Raw genomic sequence first — 22,054 nt, forward strand, 5'->3', positions numbered from 1 at the left:
TTGTGTTTAAATCCTTTTAACAAAAATTTTATTGAATTTACTGTTTTAATCCAGCCCAGTATTTATTCTAATAATACCAGTTTATGATAATTACCTTTCTTTAGCTGTATTTTTTCTTTAATAATATTTCCGTCAATAACATATTTTAGTATCATCACATTGATTATAAGTTTAGAAATTTATTAATCAAAACATTCATAAATTTGTTTGAAAACAAATCGATTTTTGGTTTGATTGTTATATATTCATATCAGAATGAAAAGCAAAATAGATACAAGTGTGAAAAGTATGAAAAATATAAAAAATGCAAGAAGTACGAAAAACACAAATGCACTTCTCACACTCATATTTTAATATAAATATTTTTTATATATTTATATATAGCGAACGCACTTTTCTCGCATTTTTCGTACTTCTTGCACTCTAATATGTTCTATTTTTCATTCCGATCTTAACATATCAACAATAAAATCAAAAATTAGTCTGTTTTTAAACAAGTTTATGAATGTTTTAATTTATAAATTATCAAACTTGCAATCAATATGACAATGTTGAAGTATGTTGTCGATGAAAATGTTGTCCAAAAAAAAACACTACTAAATAAAGGTAATTATCAGAGAGAAATATTATTGAAATAAATATTGAGTTTGCTTAAAAAAAATAAACTAAATAAAAATTTGTGTAAAAAGGTTTAGACGTAAAATTTAATATTTATTTTAATTAATATCCCTTGATTTCGGGGTAGGGTAAGGGTAAGGCATGTAAAATAATTTAACCAAAAAAAAAAAAAACACAAATTAGTAGGTTTCATGAAAGAGTACAGGAATGAGCACAACTTTTATATATAATTTTATACATAAATAATAATATATCATTATATAATTGAATAATTAAAAATTAAAGATAAAACAAAATTTAATTATATGGTGACAAATTACTGTTTGTGTACAAAAATTATGCTCATAGTATTATTGTTCATGAAAAGACCCATTTTTATGATCTGATTTTAGGTTTTACCTTAGTAATGGGTTGGGCCCCTTACTGGTCCACTAATTAAATGCTTACATTTTTTTTCCCCTTCGAAGTGTATAATTTTTTCCCAAGATTACACTTTGAAAAGTTAAATCCTCCCCTCCCTCCCCGGGGTTTCAATCTTTTCCTTCCTTCTCTAGTGACCAAACTCCAATTGAGACCTCCTTCATCACATTCTTCTCTCTCTGTCACTAACGATAAAGGATGAAGAAACCTTGATTTCATTGAATCGAAGAAGTCGACAATGAAGGGCGAAAAGGCCAAATCATTAAATCGAAGTTCATCTTCCCATTTGTCAAATCAGCTCCACATGACGAGAAATCAAAAGTGTTTCCGTTGATTCAGCTTCACATGAGGAGGAAGAAGATGCAATTTTGTCGAATCGGTGTTTGTTGTGCACTTCTGTCATCCAAGGATTTTAATTTGTCATCAGCTTCACATTGTGCGCTAGGGTTTCCTCTTTGTCTATCTTCATCATTGATAGTGGCAAAAGGAGAAGAATGGGACGAAGGCGATCTCGATTGAAGGCTGGTCATTGGAGAAGGAAAATATTAAAACCTTTGGAGGAAAAATATAACTTTTTAAAGTTTAATAATAAAGATAAATGGGTAGTTTTCTAAACCTAAAAAGAAATTGATAATATTTTATTATTTTTAAAATATTATTGATTAAATTACTATTTTACTTTTGGAATATAACTAATTTCATTAATTTTAATCATTCATGAATGAATTTTTGTGTTTTTAATATTTAATAGATATCAATTTGGGAGTACAAAAAACTTTAGGTGGGAATAAATCCAGCCAAAAAAGAATTCTAAAATCAGCAAATATTACTGAATTTTATAAAAGTTAACGATTTGTAAGCCAATATATATTCACCTAAAAATATAATATTAAGGGACATTAAAAAAATACCACCTTTTGCCCACTTATACCTTTTTAACACACTTTTTATATAAATAATAAATATATCACAAAAAGTATACAGTTCCTAAAATACCCTTATTACGACTAAATGTTGACAACCTTACAATTCTAGTGTTTATCCATGAAAACAAGCTTGCAGGGAATTCACTTCTGCAAAGCAAAAGAACCCCTGCAAAATAAAAAAGGAAGTTCATGTGAGTTTTGAATATAAAAGCCCAAAGTTAGTCACTTTCACAAAATAAAACAATTTTTTCTCCCTTTCCAAGTCTCTATCGCCGATGCAGAGAGAAGCCACAACTGTTGTGAAGTATCACCCAACGTGACACTTCTTGTATTATATTTGTTATGTATATAAAAACTGCGGTAAAAATATAAAACAACCCAAAAAGTGATTTTTTTTTTTTAAATATTCCTCCTAAAAACATCTATACCCTTAATCTCTTTTAACAATTTTTATTCACATTATTGTAAAGGATACATAATTTAAATTTAGTATATTTTCCCTTATATTTATGATTTATAATATAAATATGCATCATAGACAAAAATATATATGTATAAATAGCAGCTTTTAGATATTTTTAATTTATAAAATCAAACAGTTAGTACTTATAATCAAATATTTAAAACATTACAAACATATCATAAAAATTTCTTCAGAGAGGCAGTCAATCTTATTCATTAATCCTTTATTCAATTATCAGACAGACTACTAAGATTATATAATTTTAATAGAACTAGGGCCAACAGAAATATGCCGCTCTATGTCTATTCCCTTGGATTTCTTAAAACCAACAGAAAAGTGTTCATACAGATTCCAAACATCAACCCACAAAGCAATGCCAGGTCAAGCCAAGCCACAAACGGATGAAACAGATATTGAGGGGTGAGGTGGGAGAACAAGGAAACTTCTCCACTACTTCACTCCACTACCCATATTTAGGGTAGGGCAACGAGAAATATTAATCACTAAATACAAGGCTCAGTGAAAATGTCAAAGGTTCCATAGTAACACCAACCATGACCAAATTAAAATTTTGTTCTCATATCAGCTACATTCTAAAAAAAGAGTACCTCCATTCAAACTCATTATTTCTTTTTGTCTAGCACCTTTGCTTTCCTCCTAAGCCTCCTGTGAAATTCGTAACAGTAAGTTCTGACACAATTTAGTTTTAGTTTATATCTATAATTCAAAATGAAACCTCCGCGACATTACCTGAAAACTTGAGGGAGGGATCAATCCACTACGTTTCATTGGGATTTGATTTTTGATCATATAATAAACCAAACTGAGCTTATCTTCTCACTAATCATAACTACCATCTGCTACTCGAACACTACCACTTTGCCTTCCATGGAAGTTTCCCCCACCTCGCCTTGAATGACTCTGACTCCTCTCTCTATACCTTCCCCCTGCATTATTAGGGGCATCTTTTGATCCTTCATAGTTGTTTGCCCTGCTGCTATTACTATTATTGTAGAGTCCTACCGGCTGGTACTCGTACTGAGAATTGTGTCTCTGCCTCTCCCTGTTTACAGGTTGGTTTTGTTGTCTGTTATCTTGTCCAGATGTGCTCCAATCTCCCCGAGATTCATGCCCTTTACCAAAGCGGCTTCTCTGATTTCCATTCGTACAGAACCCTGAAGGCATGCGTTGTTCATGTTGAATATCTGCATTTGATGGACAAGTTTCAACCTGGTCACCAGGACCTTGGTTTGGGAAGGGGGGGCGTCCTTTTACTGATGCTATCCTCCTTTCTCTCTTGGTTTCTTCATTGCCAGCATTTGTTGCTTCGTCCACTCTGCTTGTATGGGATGCAGACTGACCACGGTGAGAGTGAGCCATAACTTCGTTGGTCTCCTTGTCTGATTGAGGTTGACGCTGTAACCCACCTTGGGAACCATGGTCCTTTTTATTATCCCTCCCAATTTCGGCCCCTACATTTTGACCACTGCTGGGCCAGCTCCCTTGGTCATTACAGGCCGAAAATGTCTGTGGTTTTGGTAGCCAATGAGAGGTTCGAATTTCTTTTGAAGCAGAATGTGAGTGAGATTGACTCACTTCAAGCGCAGGTACTGATGATTGCACAAAACTTTTGTCAGAGTCCCTACTATTTATATTATTTCCTGTGCCTTTTTGTCCCTTGTACTGATGCCGCTTTCCTCTGCCTGTCATTCCCTGATCTTTTGCAACAGGAACAGTAAGAGGCACAGCAGAGTCAGGAATTTCAGGCATGTTCCAACCGTCAGAACCCCAATCATCATAATACTTGGGCTGCTCTTTCACTGAGATTACATCAGGCTTTTGGGGTTGGAAAGGCTCAGTCAATTTTTGAACATTCCTACTGGTATTTGAAGACTGTGCATCGTGCATTTTTCCTTGCACATCTGAAGAAGACCGTTGGCGCCATGACACATGCGTTTTTCCCTGTTTATTCTGCCTACTGTCCCCCATTTTAGACTCCATAGCAACCCCCATCTTCCCACTGGCAATTCCAGCAGCTTGGGAACTGTCTGCAGCCAGAGAACCAGACTCTGCTCTTGCAACGATCTCATGTGGCATGGTATGATCAACTGGAGGAGTCAATATATTCTGTTGAATACTACCTTGTTGAGCCATTTCTTTGGCTACAGGCTTTGGAATGTATCTCTCCATTTCGGCCCTCTTGTTTCTTGAATTATTTTGCAATTGATGGTTACTCTTTACAGATGAAGCCTCAACCACAGATTTCTCACTAGCATCACCAGCCACTTCAACTTTGTTTTGAGTCAACACTGGTGCCCAGACAACCACATCATTGCTGTGGAATTTATCTCCTGATTTATTAGCCTGTGTACTTCTTGACATCCTATGAGGATGTTGAAATTTCCACTGGTTGTTTGCTCTTCCATGGTTTTCATCAGTCGGTGAAGATAAGCGCATGTCAGAAGTCTGATTTGCATTTTTATGATCAGTGGGTAACTGAATAGAGTTAGAGTCCAACTCGGGTTCAGAAGCCTTCATCTTGCTACTTTCACTTGAAGTGTTTATGATATGTGTTTCTGTTACTACTGGTAAGGCAGCCACAGGTGAAGCCTCTTCTACTTTGTGCTTCTTACCACTCCTGTTATTTCTCCTCTTTTGATGTACAGATGACTCAACTATGACATTTGGATTGCTAGACAAACTTGACTCACTGCCAGGGGCAATTTCATTGGTGACAACCTCAATGGATATGGCAGTATTAACTATTAAATCACTACGGCCTTTGAGTGACTCAGTTGTGCTATTACTGATGAACTTCTCAGAGGAATTCCTTTCAGACTGAATATTCTGCTTTTGCTTATAGCTCACCCACTTCTGTCTAGGCATGCTACCATCATATACCTGTGGGGCATTATTTTGATGAACAGAATCAATAACATCCTGTATTGTAGGAACAGATTCATTATGCTTATGCATCCCAACAGGTTCCTTGTGGGCACTCCTTGGACTCTCAGGAAGTAGCTCATTGGACAAAACACTGCCACTTTCACTACTTTGTGCCACATCAATTGAGTTAGAAACCAAACCTAAGATTGATGCCCCAGATTTGCTAGCCACCTTCATGGATTCAACCAGACACTGGGATTCTTCTTGTTTATTCTGGACATCAACACTGGGAAAAATCTCCGACTGCTGGGTTAAACTTTCAACTGTTTGTGTACGTCTGTTCAGCTCCTCCAACTTTGCAAGAGCCTTAGCCTTCTGGTCCCTCGCCCGTTCTTCCTCCTCCTTCTGACGTTGTTTGACACGTTGCTTAGCTAGCTCTCTCATCTTAGCACGCTGATGGAATAAGTAAGAAAATTGTTATGTGTTAGGACTCATGTATACTTCTCTCGTAGGAAAGAAGAGAAGAAAAGAAATAGAACAAGTGGCAGCAGGAGATTGCAGCAAGTAGAACAGTCAGCAATTATTTTATTGCAAGGTCAATTTGGAGAAAAGAGGAAACTTGGCAGAGGCTTGGCGGCAAAGTTTTGGCAACAGAGGAAAAAGGAGAAAAGGCAGCTGCAGGACCAGGAAAAAGTATGGGTTGCAAAACAGAAGGAATGTAGGGAGAGTGCAGGCCTCTCGGAAGCCTGAAGTGAACAGTAAACTTAAGTACTTTGCTGTGCAATTGCTGTTTGTTCTTGTTTTTGCTTTTGGGTTGTAATCTCTTGATTGAAGTGTGGAAATCACATGTAATGTGCCAACTTTTGAAATTCTTCTGAAATTGAATGAACATTTTCCAGGGACTTGTTCTGTCCCATTCATATTCATATTTAGTGCATTCTTATTGTGGGTTGAGTTGTGGAGTTAGGGAACTTGAAACTGGTTGCTGGGTGATTGGCGTAGAAGGGAGGAACAGCTGCTGGAGGAGTATTGACTCAGGTACCTATCATAATGTAAAAATTCTGAAGTGCAAAACCAGCAGGGTAAGATATAAAAGTAAATTACCTGCGCTTGGCTATCATCAGACATGGGTGGCATGGGCTCCAACTCATCCTTCCCTTGAAGATATGACCCAGACTCTTCAGCAGCTTCCTTAAGAGCCTGATCTTGCATGTGAACAATAGAACTTTCAGAATGTGCACTTGAACAGTCTGCAATAGGAGATTTCTTCCGCCACCCGTCAATCTCTTGGGAATTAAATCTTCCTTTGCCACGATGATCAGTTCTACCGTGCATAGCATGAGCAGATCTCCTGCAAATCTGCATGTAAGTACTTCCAGAACATTGAAAATAACATATATTTCCTATAGAAACCTAAAAATTAAAAACCAACCTTGAGATAACTGTTCCACTGGCAGCTGCCAATTCAACACTCCTATCTCCAGCAGATAAACAGCTATCATGCACAGCAGGATTATTACTTCCACTGGCAAGACTTCCAACAGGACATAAAGAATTAGCAGCAGCTTCATTTGCAGAATGGTCATCCTCATGATTAACAATTTGAGGTTTATTCTTCTGTTCCTCCTTACCAGAGACAGACATGAGATCATATCTACCATCAGTGGCACGCACCTTAGCATTTAAACCCTCTATTTTCTGAATCAAAGAGGAGTCTTTTGGGGCACCAGGGTTTTCTGGGAAAACGATAGCTGGATGTTCCAACTTCTTCACTGAATTGCCATCAAATGCCTTCATTCCCACACTTTGAGGTGACTTAACTTTGACAGGTACAGAAGAACCTCCAACATTGTCAGATGCCTGAAATGAAGCTTCTTCACTGATAGGCTTTCCTTTTAAATTAAACTCCTCATCTTTTTGGTGATCTCTCCTCCAGTCATCCTCCCATGATAAGGCTCTTGGTTGGTCACCCTTCTCATGTGATACATCAGGTACAGTGTCTTCCCACTTCTGTTCTTCATCCCTCCCAACCCAACCATCTTGCTGCTTTAAGAGAACCCTGTATGGTCCTCGACCATCAAGAGGATGACCAGTAGGTTCTGCTTGTTCTGAGGTCATGCCTTTGCCATTAGGACCATATCCACCAGATCTAGGGTAGGAATTGCTGGGATCATGAGCATTCTTACCCAAGTACCTGTTATAAGCAGAGGGACCAGCTGCCATTCCCATAAATGGTACATCCCGTTCATTGGGATTATGATAACTCATGGGAGGCCCATAGTAGCCCTCATAGGCCACTGGACCAGGATAAAAGGCAGGCCTAAGTGGCATACCTGGGCGCATATAAGCATCAGGCACAGAAGGTCGGTACATATCCACATTTTTTGGATGGTGTGCCCTTGGTCCAGCTCCCAGCGGGGGAACAGGTTGTGGATTAGGCAGCGTGGCTCCTGGCATAGAAGGGTGATAAAAATGAAACGGTTCCATAGGGAAGCCCCCAGGAGGATATGGAGGACCTCCTGGGTTATTGATAGGAGGTCCTCTGTACCAAACACCACCTGGATGATTATTGATTGGAGGACCACGCCAAGCCTCGTAATGCTGAGGGGGCATAGCAGCATTTGGGTATGGATGGGGTCCGTGAGGATCTGCTTGCCACTTCTCCAAATTGGGCCTCCCTCCATCTTCACTAAATGGAATATTATCCCTTCTCCAGCAATTTGCAGTTCCACTCCTCACATTTGTGTTTACAGAAACATCACCTGAAACATGGGAAAACATACCTTATGTATTAAGCAAATGACAATACTTTTCAACATAACCAAAATCATCTTTCTTTTTTGAAGATGAAAATTGAGTTCAAGCACACGAACCAGGCACAGAAATCTCAGTTTTGTCTTTGCCGGGTGCCTCTCCACCAGAAGACATTTCAAGCTGACCATGAGAACTGTTGTCTGCAATGCAAGAAAACAAAGTTTTATTGATAACATAGAGGGAATATGAAGACATCATTCTAGAACAAGGGGCCAATCAAGTTCATAAAACTACAAAAATGTAAACGCTAGCATACAACTATATGGTATGCCCGTAAAAAATTAATTAAACATAAAACCTTGTGGCTCTGTGTTCTTTCCCACATTGTCTTTCTCTGCACCTAGTGTTGGAAAATCTCCAGAAGTTAGAGAAAACCCATCATTCCTAGAGGATTTAACCCCCTGCATGTGTAACAGTTAATAGCTAGCAAAAGTCAGACCAATTGCAAATAAAAGAGAAAACCCTTAGAGAGCAAACAACATAAGGTTATCTTCCTTTTTTAATAAGAATTTTTCTAATTCTTTTTAAAGCACAAAATAACATAATCAAGTGAATGTTCAAGTCCCACGGAGGCTTTTTGTATAACAATTATATTAAGAAATCTAATATAACATTTCATACAACTTTATTTGGAATAACACAATCTATCAAATGTTGTAATAATTTTATGCAAATCCTAACATGAGACTAAACACAAATTCTGTCTAAAACTTTGCTTTAGCTCTGATTAAGGAAAAGATAATTTGCATACATTTTCATTTTTCCCAGGATTTCAACAATGGTAAGAATAAAAAACAACCATAGACACAACATTCAAAATTAAAGTAGGCAACCAACTGGTTTAGCATTGTCACTTGCACTAGTTCTAGCAATTCATACAATGAAAATTTACTCGATTCCAGTCAAACCCAAACCCAACTTATAAACAAAATAATAGGTTAAAAATGAATCTAAATTGGTTCACAAGCAGAGTTGAGATACCTAACAGGCCAATGAAAAGGAAGTTCACTTGTATATACAGGTCAACAAACATGCTGAGCTACTAATAACTTATTGAAGTATTTTCTTAACAACAAAATCAGCAAATCAAGAATCTCCTAAGAGAATAGTCGTAACTTGATGATGATTATGTATTTATTTTCAGCAGATGATAATTACTATGAACTAATTAGCCACAGGACCGTACCAACTTTTCAGCTGTTGCAGCTGAACCCCAAGCCACTGAATTGTCAGACAAAGGTTCAGCAAACCGGGACAATTGTGAGCTACCAGGTCTTGTTTCTGCACTACGAGGACGTAAAGATGCCGCTGATGACTGGTTTGATGTCAATACTCCAGAAGCTGATGATGGTCTAGAATTTGAACCCCATGCACCAACAACTGGTTCATGGGCTCTATCACTACTTGAAGTTGATGGTCGAGTACCACTCCCACCAGATGAAGGGCAGCCGCTTAGATGGCTTGGAGAGCCAGTACCACCATCAGCATTTGGAGAAAATGTTGAGTAACCCCATGCATTTGATCCAGAAGAAGATGACTTACTTCCCCAGCTAAGTGTACCCCTATCAAGTATACAGAAATTATTTATTAATCCAAGCACCATTTAGGCATTTTTAGGCTGGAAAAAGGAAACAATTCCTTGCACCCAAAGGCATTAAATACTAGAAATATGAAGGCAGGCAGAAAAGAACCCAAACAAAAAAAAATATATTACTCACTTGGGGACAATTTCCACATTCGGGTCCAGCCCATGATTTTCTAACCTTGAAACAAATAGAGAAAACACGAGATTTATACGGGAAACCCAAACACTCCGTTAATGTAACTTTAATATAAATGGAAAAGACAAAGAGGGCAGTCAAGTGGATACTTTTGACTGGGTAAATTAATTGGTTTAGGAACAGCAACTTTCCCCAAAACAGTCATGCCACCTCTTCTGGCAGAAGCCCATCTGCGATGTTCTTAACATTAGATAATATAAAAGATATAAAATTTCTAATAACATAACATGCCTTGTAACAATGATCTCAAGCCTATACTGATTGTAAACTAATAAATGTCAAATGCAGCAAAGCAACTCGCACAAATGGGAAATTAACAAATGCATTTCATTATTCAAATAAAAAATTGAATACCCCATTACTTAACCACCTTGCACAAATAACCTACAGCTTCTCAACAAAAATAAGCTATAAAAACTTAAATAGCTCATGTATATCCCATATATCCCCTACGCTTCTTGACTGGAAAAAGTTTTAAATGATACACAAAAATATTAGAGACTAATAACATAAAGTTTCACAATAATGAAATAAATCCAGTGACCATGCATTTTCTTCATTAAAAGAACATTGAAAAAAATCAGTTTCTTCTCTTTTTCTTTTTTTTTTTAAAACACTAGAGTGGGTATTTTCAAAATTCAGATGCCAGAAGAGGTCATTCAAAGTCTACAACTGAGTGAAGCAGCTAGCAAACATAAGCAAGTCAAGAAAGAGCTACAGTGAATGGCAATAATGAAAGTGCATTCAACTTTGACACTAGTAACTTGGCCACCAAATCAACCAATGTTAAGGCTTCAGAATTGTTTCTTTCTTTCGACTGCAAAATAACAGGATACCTTCGCTCTCCAGTCAACATACTTGAAGTCATGGTTCAACTTTAATTGCAAGGTCATTCAAACAATTTTGAAGCAATCTGTGTAAAAAGACAACAATTAATCAATCAGTACAAAGTATAAAAAATATTGCAGTTTTGATTTATTTTCAGGCAGCTGCAGGGAAAGACATAAATAAGATTACTGATAAATATTTATTTTATAAGAATTAAAAAAGAAAAAAACCTATATGAAAAGCAAAATTCCCCATCTCCAACACAAGCACAATTATTTAATGAATGTATAATTCAAATTATATATTATCAAATAGGTTTCTCACAAACATAACCATGTAATCCCATGTTCATTGTGGCCAAAATAACAAGTGGGAAGAAACTCCACAAGATGATTAATTTTGCAAACAATTATGAAGAAACATACGTTACTTTATGTTTAACATGCAATTACATAACATTTCAAAGGGTATGCAAAATACAATCCAAACCACAAAAACAGAATAATGCACTTAAAATTTGTGGTTTTGTTTGGTTTAAGTTGCAAAACTGCCTGGTTTGGGTTGGGGAAAATGAGGAAAATGATTTGTGGTTTGATTTGTAGTTTGGGTGGGAATGAAATTGGACCAAAATGTAAACAGTTCATCTTTTTTAAACCAAAATGACATTGTTTTATTTCTATTATTAACAAAATCAATTGAGCAACGATGCAGACCCCTGTCCCTCTTCTGCAGTCTTCAAGATCTAAAATCTACTTCACTCCTTGACGTATCTACCATACTCCTACAGATAACAATGATGCCACAACCTCCACTGAAGTGCTGACAACGACACAGACTCCCTCTCAAGTGTCGATAATGCCATGTGACTCTCTTCCCTCCTTTCAAACTCTCAACAACCAAACTCTCTCTATACAAACATTTCACTTGTGTTGTCATTTCTCTCATTCTCTTTGTCCTTCTCAAGATTTATTGACGGCTTTCACGAGGCAGGACTTAGTCACTTGTTGACTCCAAATCAAAACTGCTCTTTGCTCTTTCCTGTTCCTTTGCTTCGATTGCAACTGGTGTTCCTTTTGTTAATACTCCAACTTTTAATGTCTTTTATCGTTTACATCATTGCAATTCAATATATATATGTATATATGTATGTCTGTATATATATATATATATATATATATATATATATATATATATATATATATATATATATATATATATATATATATATATGTATGTCTGAATCTACGTACATACATACATACATATATATGTATGTATGTATATATATATGTATGTACATACATATATATGAATCTACATACATACATATATATGTATCTATATACATACATACATATGTATATAGATACATATATATGTATGTATGTAGATTCATATATATGTATGTACATACATATATATGAATCTACATACATACATACATATATATGTATCTATATACATGTACATACATATATATGAATCTACATACATACATATATATGTATCTATATACATACATGTATATAGATACATATATATATATATATACATACATACATATATATGTATGTATGTATGTATGCATATGTATAAATATATGTATATGTATATATGTATGTATGTATGTATGTATGTATGTATATGTATATGTATATGTATATGTATATGTATATGTATATGTATATATGTATGTATGTATGTATATGTATATGTATATGTATATGTATATGTGTATATGTATATGTATATGTATATGTGTATATGTATATGTATATATGTATATGTATGTATGAGTTTAAGATTTCAAATACGTCGCGCATGTTTGACTTTGTTTTTGCATTGCCGTTGTTGTTAGTTGCTAAGATCCAGTCTTACTTGTGCTTCAAGTTAGGTGTGTTTAGATTCAATTTTGCAGATCCATTTTTCATGCACTTGAATCATACTTTTGCTCATTGCTAACTATCATGTCATGAAATAGACCTGTATTGGCTGAGTCATGCCATGCTTTATTGAGTTACAACTTTGTCAAGTGATTAGCATCACCATGGCTATTGAACAACTATTTTTAATGAAAACCACACAAGCTTTGCTTTACAACTACAAGCAACTTCCGATCCAACAGATGCTTGATTTTGATATCCTATGTGGTATGTGTTAGTTCAAGAAATTTGGAATTTAATTTATATTTATTGGGGTGAATATAGTAACTGCATTGTTTTTTAAGTTGATGGTGGTGTTTGATGATAATGTTGTAATTGGAATTGTTTTTTGAGGGAGGCAAACATCATCTGTTGCTAGAATTACGAATCCTCGTTCTAAATGAATTCAGAAACTCTTTTTCAGTAAAAAATAAATTGCCATTACAGTTCATTAAACATAAGTTCACGGATTTTTCCTTAAGATATCTTGTGATTAATATATTAAGTTTTAATTTATTCATGTTAGTAATAGAATTATTCATTTGTATGTAGTTTGTTTTCAGTTAAGTTTTTGTACAATATATTCAGAAGTAAAAGATGTCATTTCTATTGGGCTTTTGTGGTTATTGTTTTGCTTATTTGAACATATCTATATTTTTGGATTCATTTCAAGTATCCTAATCCATCAGCATTCACATATGAGAGGTGCCTATTCTGTACCTTTGAACATGCTCTTCAACCTCCACCATGGCATAAAAAGGAACATATTGCTACAAGCAAGCCTGAGCTATCCTGTGAGGTTTCAAAACTAAAGCAATATGGAGGGCCTCATTGTTTTGTCACTCCTGGAAATCATGGTTGGTTCAAAAATTCAGTATGAGCTTCCTCTAAAAGATTTATTTTCTGTGTATAAGAAAAGCCCTTAAATGTATTTTTATTTTCATAATTTAACTAGTGATTTTGTTTACTTGATTTGGAATTTTCTGAATCTAGAATTGTATTTTGAGTAATGGCTTTCTTTTCTAAATTTGTTCTATGGGCTGCATGCTTTTATGAGGCATATAAGTCATAAGAGCAGGTTGAATGGCTGGTTTATGCCTCTAAAGAAGAGTTATTTTGCTTTACAACTTCCAAGAAGATGGTGCGTTTTTGGTCTTGATCTAGCCCCTCATTTTGATATTGATGTGTACAAGTTCAGTTCTTTACTGAAATAATAAAGAAAAAGGTATCTTCTTCTTTCTCTTTTTCACTGTTATGATCTAATGTTGCATGAGTAAAGGAGGTTGATCACTTTACTACTATGTGATCGTTGATCCTTTGTCCTTATTTAGAGAAAGAAATTGATTTCCTTATCACTTCTTAACTTCTTAGCTGTTTAGGTGTTCAAGTTCTTGGAGAAAATTACATTATGGGGATCAAACTGTATCTCAGGCTATAATATAGTGTAAATCTTTAAAATTAGGTATATTAAACATAAAGATATTTTATAAGCCTAAACCATAATCCAAACCAGACCAAACCGCAATTTTCTATTTTGATTTGGTTTGGTTTGAGATTTTGCCATACTGTTTTTTCAGTTTGGTTTCAAAAAATTCCTAAACCGGACCATGCACATCCCTATACTTCACAATAATATTGCTTCAGCAAAAGAAAATGATAATGAAAATTAAAATAAAAAAAACAAGAAAACTTGCACCAGTTCCAAAACTAATAAATACATTTAAACCAAGGCATCATCAATTCATCATCTATCCACCACCACTTAACACAAGAAAAAACAGAATAGAGTCATCTTTGTGGACTTTGGAAACATTAAATCTATGAGTAAAGTGCTCTAAAAAGGTTGGATCCATGGTCAGAAACCCACTGATTCATTCTAAAATGTACTACTTGTTCTATAAACTGATAAGAGAACTGCTACAACCAGCCTAATTTACCATTATTCCCTATTCTTCTCTAGAAGGTTGGTAACATAAGCTTGACACAAGTTCTATGCTTGACTTCTAGGACAAGCCCTTTAAAACCTATTTCTCAACCTGCTATATCCATCCGTAAGAAGAAAAAAAAGGTTTAAGCTCCAGAGAAAATCCAACACTCAGCCAGCAACCATCAAAGCAAACAACAGTTTCTATCCACTTAGAGTCCTACCAAACTAGCAATGAGCTTCACTGATTGACTCTTGAATGAGACAACAATACTGTAACTCAAACTCAAGACCCAAGCTCAAAACCCATAACTAGTGTTAAGGCATTGCTAAGGTGTAGGCCTAATGCCCTAGATCCCAAATCATACACTTACCAATTGCGCCAGATTCAAGCTGAGCCAGCTAGAGCTCAACTTGATGGCTCAGCCTGATGTTATGCTTGGATGATCCAAGCTCGAGCAAAAGAAGGATCAGCTTGATGAGCTAGAGAACAACGTCTTGCCGACATCACCGCAGCAAAGCTTGCTTCTCCAATGATTCTTTTTCTTCTTCTTTGACAAAACCTTTCCTTCTCTGACATTATTGTTCACCAAATCAAGTAAGCCAAACTCAAAATTTGATTTAGTTGTTTTAGATTCAAGCTGAACTAAAGTTGGCCCTTGTTCGAACTCAACTCAACTCAACTTGGTTTAAATCTACCTCTACTTGCCAACTACAATTTTGTACGGCTAGAAATACTATAGGCCATAAATTCAATGAAATAGTATGGCAAACATTAGTTAGATTAAATGTAATTTCTATGTCATTTCCAATGTTTCACATGCAATACTTAACTAAAATATTCAGGTGAACACATAATCCCATTTTCTAGTGACAATTGCTTTATGTTGCTCCCACTACCCACCCATAGGGATGGATTCAATACAAGCTCGAGCTTGACTCAAATTCCATAATACACAACTCAAGCTTGAGCTTGAATTTAAGCTGGTGTACAGTATCATAGGAGATTATTAATATGATAAACAGTAATGTAAACGGTTGAACAGTGTCATTAAAGAGGTAAACAGTGATATCAAAAGGGTGAACAGTACCACACAAAAGATAAACAAGTTGAATTGTTGAGCTAGAGCTCCATCTCGATTCAAGTTGAGTTAACTTGGCTTGAATCCACCCCTAGCCACCCATATACTCTCTCAACATCACCATTCAAGTAAACCATAATCAACAATAATGCTCAAAATTCCTACTTTCCCTCTCTATTCGGTTTCTCCCTTTTCAACTAGATAAAACCCTCTCCCTGATAATTCCATTCAACCATCCAAAGCCTTTCCACCAAACCAAAAATCATAACACCTTTCACACCCTCACAACAATTCATTGATTTCTATATTTCAACCATCTTTATATGAAACAGATCAAGTTACAAGCCATAATTAAAAAACCATTAATCCCAATAAGAAAGTTAAGGTTTTTTTTAATTATTATCAACATTACACTTCAACATCTACTAAGCTGCGAAACACCTATGCACTCATCACTCAAACATTAAAAAAAAAAAAAAAACTATGATCAAGAACAAATCATCCAAATACGGTTAAGACCCAATAATCACAACCAAAAATAAATAAATAAATAAATGAATCACCAACAGTCAATTCCAATAAACGCAAAAGCTATCTTATAACAACCAGAGACAATAAGCACCAAAATTCATCAGAAAAAAAGTAAAAACTAATAAGAATAAAAATAGCAAGTACCCGTGATATGCTGCAAACAGCTAAGGTTGAGAAAATAAAACTCTAAATTCACATCGTTCTGCCTTCCAAAAAGTAAAAATAAAAATATGCAGGGGCTTTAATAAGTGTAAAAATAGAGGGACTTGCCTGAGATAAGATAGAGATTTAGGGTGTGTTTCACTGAAACCCTAGCAAGAAAGAGACAAGGAGAAAGAGATCAACACGTCCCGGGGCTTGAGTGATCGAAACAACAATGAAGAGGAATAACGAAGAGAGATCGGTAAAAAGTGTGATTTTCAGATCGGGGAATGAGAGGGAAAGAAAGCGAGAGAGCGAGTTGCTTCTGATTTTCACAAAAATAGTTATTTTAATTTTTATTTGCAAGAGCCAAAAAGGAGAAATGACACAGTGTGTACTTGTAAGATTTATACTTTATTAAATATATGATTTCACTTTTTCTTTATAGTTTTCAATAAAACAGAATTAGTAAGCATCTTGGTAACCATGATTTGGGCAAAAATAAGGGATAAAGGATACATTTGACATTTCACTACTAAAAACATTTTAAATACATAAATTAGCTCATTTGAAGGCATTGGTTTTGATTTTATTGAGTTAAAATTAAATCCTGTTCTCTAAGGGGAGCAAAAGTCTCAGGAAGAAGCTTGTCCAGAAGCTTCCTAATTAGTCTTCATATTAGGAAGATTCTCGAATAGGCTATGCCTCTTCAAACAAGCTATGTACAGAATTTATTTTCCCGGCCTATGCCGAGGGCTGTTGTCGCTATGGGTGTACTTTGGGTGCTGCTCTTTGCCCCGCTTGGTGGCCTTCTCGCAGCTTCAAAATTTTATATGGAGGGTTACATTCCGCTCCTTATCTTGTGACTCTGTGTTTGCTTGGCTGGATTTTGATCTTAACTATAGTTTTTGTTCGGTGTCCAATCTTGAACTCTATCTTTGTAAATCTTCAAGAGAGAGTGACTCTTATTTTTTACTTGTTCTGGACGTTTCGCAACCTAGGGGATGTCCTGAAGGTTCGAACATGGGCTGTTATTATTTATACGGTTTTTTTTTTATTTTGCTTTCCCATGTATAGCTTGTTGCTATCTTGTCCCCTCATCATGAGGGCAAGATAAGATTCCTAGAGGCTTTCTTTGTGCTTCTTTTAACGAATACTGACCAAAAAGAATCTCAGAAGGAACCGAAACTATTTGTTATCAATTGAGGCAACATAGGATAAATTTCAGAGAAAAAAAATTTAGAGAGAGAAGCAACATGATTCAGCACAAGAGAGAAAGAAACATTCCAAAATTAGTTAAAATGGGGATCTTCCATTATATTCGTGCATTTCGTCATTTAGTTTTCTGCTGCACATGTCATTTGCATATAACAACTAATGGTATTAATGAAAAGCTCCAATATGAGGTAATTTATTCTTACAACTCTTTGTGACCGTTGCTTAATGGTGTTGTCTCATACATACGATTGATCAAATTCCCATCAACATTCCCTCCTTCAAGCGCTTTGTCCTTAGGAGAAAATTCATGAAAACGATGTCTTAGATCCTCTGTGAAATCCCATTGTATATATATAATTATGATTTATTAATAAAAGAAAATATTTTTTTTTTCATATACATAAAATGTTTTTTTTATTAGTTCAAATATAAAGAATGTATATGGACTGTCCAAATAATTCATTTTAATTAGTAAAATAGAATAATCGAATTATTTCTTATAGATATGATATTAATTAAATAATGTTATCACACAATATACATACATAATACCTTTGTTGAATATCATGGGATGATAATAGTATGGGTGATGATAATGGTCATGTTATTAGAGCATTAGTATAGATTAATAGTTGTGAGTCATTTTTCAAACGTGACCAATTACAATAAGTCACATAGTCATTACTATGTAGTCAATGACTCATCGTATGATTGTGTTAATATACAAAATAGTCCTTCAATCTGAGATATTATGGTCAAATTTGATACGGATATATGTGGTTTATATAATATATAAATACAGAGACAATCATGTTCGATACTATAAAACCAAGTTGGTCATACATTATTCGTATACGAAGACAAATGATGATCAAGAGGAGATCTGTTGACTTAGAGTTGTTGGAGTTGGAGTATATGTTTACTTAGGAATTATCTGATTATGAGTTTCTATATGTACGTCAATAAATATTAGAAACAAAATCTCTAATTAGAGTATAATATAAGTGATACAAATGATGTTTGTGATGACATATTCTGAATATATCGATCAATGATTCATAGAGTATCAAGATTAGGGATTTTAACGAACCATGAACCCGTACTCAATCAAAATTTAATAATAGAAGGATCTTACCTACACGAAATATACAATCAAAAAATAAGTTTGATGGAGTGTTTTTTAATTATGATTTAGGAACTGTGGCACATTCTTAGATGTTTGTCATAGTCGTTGAGTCTCTAAATATATTTGTTGGATCTCCAAAAGGGACTCACAACTACGTCATGATGAACCTAAAAGTCACACCAATAAACAAAACATTTTAGAGAGTGAAAATTGATTATCCAAGGTTGGCTAACACCTTCCAAATGGTAATAAAGGTAACATCATATAAAGTGTTATATGGGTGTGAAAGTAACATTTTAAGAGTTAAGATGTTTGTGAAATAAACTTAAGGTGACTAATGTATGTGTGTGTGCGTGCACATGACTATTAAGTAAATAGAGAATTTTGCAAGTTGTCATGCAATAATTAATAAATTGCTAAGTAAATCCACTGGTTTAAAAAGGCAACCTTAGTTCATTTTAGCACACTTGAACTCATTTATGCTAAAATCAATTTTCTCTCTCTCTAAGTTTCAACCAATAAGGTTTTAAGCTTGGTTTGGTGCAACTTTTGGAGGCTTTGCACTTGGGAAGCTCCACTCTATCATCTCCATCAAATAAACAAGTTTGGAGAAGGTAAAAACCCTAAATTTTTTCATGTTTTCATGTATAACATTGATTCTTGTTTGAATGTCACATGCATGCGATTTTCCGTCATCATCTTCACCTTTTACTTTTGTATGGTATCAGAGCCATTTTAGGCTCTTTGTATGTTTGATTTTGAGTCAAAGTTGTATAGTTTATACATAATAGTATGTGTAGTTAACATGAGTATACATGCATGTTGTTGGTTTGCCTTAAAATCACCCTTTTAGGCTTGTTCAAGGAGACTTACCTCTCAACAAAGCTTGTATAGCTGGGATTTTTTATTTCTTTGTGTGTTCTAATGATGTTGAGTTGAAAAACACAAGGTTTAAAGCATGTATGATGTTTTAAATTGCATATATATTTGAATGGTTCATAGGATGCATGACTTCTCCTTGAATGTCACATGAATTTGCTTGTTTGGCTTGAAAATTGATTTTTCAACATGAAATGTATCATGCATGTTTTGGCCATGCGTATATATGATGATATATGTTCCTAATTTGGTGATGTTTTAATGTAAAGTACATGAAACATGTGTTTTAAAGGCATGCATGCATGATATGCGTATTGGTAATATCAAATGTGTTTAGACATGTTGTTTAAAATACATATAATTTTGAAATGTTGAAATTAAAAGTTTGGTTTAAAATGTTTGAATTAAACATGCTAAATCTGTAAGCTTTAATGTTGACTAAAGTAATTTTGAGTGAAGAATAAAATATATGCAATTAATGTAATTGCATTTGGCTGGAATATGGATGCCTGGTAAAATGGACTTTGGATGATATAATGAATGATATGAGATGTGTATGTATCATGAAAAATAATGCATAATTTGGATTATGAAAAATAATAGATGAGATGTTGAAGGTAAATATTATGAATATTTGTATTATATGCATTATGCCATTTATTTTTAAGTCCTTGAATCAATGTTATTTTGTTGTGTTTATGATTGATTAGATCAGTTTAATGTTTAATATTTATTTTTATTATGAATGAATTCATAAATTTAGTACATATTGTTGACTTGAGGAGTCATTATGCTCTTATTTTGATGATAACAAACTAATATGTCCCTAAGCATATTGACTAATGATTTTACTTGAGTGTGAGCTTAGATTGCAAAGATTTATCTAATGCACTTGAAGGAGTTTCAAGATGGAAATGAAAGAGAAGAGTCAATTGAAGAATTATTGAAGATTTGAAGAAAAACTCAAGTGTTAGGTAGATATATTTGTAATTTAGAGCATTCGTTTTGATTAGAATATTTATTTGCATGGGATAGCTCACTTGAAAACTCATTTTCATATCTTTCACATTTTGGGTTAAAATGTCGTTTTTCAAACTTATTGGTTTAAGCCAATTCTTTCACCAAAGTTTATTAATTCTTTTAAAATGATGAAGTTTTGTGAACCACATTTTTATATCTTAAAGTTGGTTTTGAAAGAATTTTCAAAATTGGGTTAAATTGTCACTTTTCAAAGTTTTAGGGGTCAAATTGCAGTTTTTGAAAATCCAGGGGGTAAAATGTAATAAAATTCGGTCGACCGAATTTGACCGACCGAATCAGCTTCCGAATTGTCCAGAAGCCATGTATTTTGGCTTCAGAAATTCGGTCAACCGAATTGAATTCGGTCGACCGAATTTTGGTTTGAATTTTTCCAACGGCTAGTGCCACGTAAGCTCCACGGAGGTGCCACGTCACATCCGGTTGACCGAATTCCATCCGGTCGACCGAATTGTGCGTTTTCTGGAAAATTAAAACGGCTATCTTTGTGCACAACGGTAACTTTCCTTATTTTCCCCTATATAAACCAAATCAATTGCGTTCGAAAATAACTTTTGCCACCAAAAATTTTCATATATTTGAGAGCAAATTTATTTTGAGCTATTGACTTGCAAACTCTTCTCTCTAATCAAAACCCTTGCTTTTACACTTTGTAATTTCATTTGCTTTGGGTTGTACTAAGCTTTAACTTTCATATACACTTTGAGAGAGATCATATTTCAACATTTATACTAAAATTCGTGTTATAAAAGAGTGAGGTTCACTCTTGGAGAGATTAGCAAATTTCTAGTGAGAGAAATTGAGCTTTAACACTTGTAAAGGTTAATAGCACCTTGGAAGCTATTTTGGCTGTGAAGAAAAGCTTGGTTGAGGTTTAGTCAACCAAGGATTAGTGGAATACTCCAAGGGAGAAAGCTTGGAGGAGTGGACGTAGGCCGGGTTGAGCCGAACCACTATACATCGCGTGTTTGATTTTCTCTTCCCTTAAACTTATATTTTATGTCATGTTATTTTGATTGTATTGATTGTTTGAGATATTTTAGTTATTTTCATACATTGGATTAAAAATAGGCAACATTATTTGATTTGAATAAATTGCTTTAATTCTCAAATTTGGTAAAGATAGTTTTAAAATTGCCTAATTCACCCCCCCTCTTAGGCCATTCGATCCTACAATTGGTATCAGAGCTTGGTTGCTCATTATCATAAACTTAACCGTTTAGAGCAATGGCCATGAACCTAGGAAAATCCCATACCGTTAGTGAAGGGCTTGCCCCTAATAGACCGCCATTGTTTGATGGCACCGGATATGCCCATTGGAAAAATCGCATGTCGATTTTCCTTCAAAGTGATTATGAATTGTGGGATGTAGTGCAAGATGGACCTTTTGTTCCTATGAAAGAAGTGGATGGAAAACAAGTGCCCAAAACTAGGGAAGAAATGACCCCTCAAGATAA

The 22,054-nt window shown here is 34.7% G+C and overlaps 1 protein-coding gene across 4 annotated transcripts; it reads right to left on the reverse strand.

Annotated features, from left to right (window-relative positions):
• Positions 1 to 1,966: 1,966 nt before the first annotated feature.
• On the reverse strand, positions 1,967 to 16,725 carry LOC123203956 (protein MODIFIER OF SNC1 1-like). Of its 4 annotated transcripts, none has more exons than XM_044620454.1 (12): positions 16,466 to 16,725; positions 10,745 to 10,821; positions 9,998 to 10,078; positions 9,846 to 9,890; positions 9,314 to 9,689; positions 8,426 to 8,528; positions 8,187 to 8,267; positions 6,746 to 8,075; positions 6,418 to 6,664; positions 3,178 to 5,766; positions 3,036 to 3,093; positions 1,967 to 2,130 (listed from the first exon to the last, which is right to left on the reverse strand). In XM_044620454.1, exons 2-10 carry the CDS (start codon positions 10,774 to 10,776, stop codon positions 3,268 to 3,270), a joined length of 4,794 nt encoding a protein of 1,597 aa, XP_044476389.1. In that variant the 5' UTR covers positions 10,777 to 10,821; positions 16,466 to 16,725; the 3' UTR covers positions 1,967 to 2,130; positions 3,036 to 3,093; positions 3,178 to 3,267. The 4 variants fall into 4 exon arrangements, with proteins under 4 accessions (XP_044476389.1, XP_044476387.1, XP_044476385.1 ...); XM_044620452.1 differs by lacking the exon at positions 1,967 to 2,130 and adding an exon at positions 16,340 to 16,359 and having other exon boundaries at positions 2,717 to 3,093; positions 16,466 to 16,724; XM_044620450.1 differs by lacking the exon at positions 1,967 to 2,130 and having other exon boundaries at positions 2,717 to 3,093; positions 16,466 to 16,724.
• Positions 16,726 to 22,054: the final 5,329 nt, after the last annotated feature.

This window comes from Mangifera indica, chromosome 20 (genome assembly GCF_011075055.1).
Source record: "Mangifera indica cultivar Alphonso chromosome 20, CATAS_Mindica_2.1, whole genome shotgun sequence".
Lineage (NCBI taxonomy): Eukaryota > Viridiplantae > Streptophyta > Magnoliopsida > Sapindales > Anacardiaceae > Mangifera > Mangifera indica.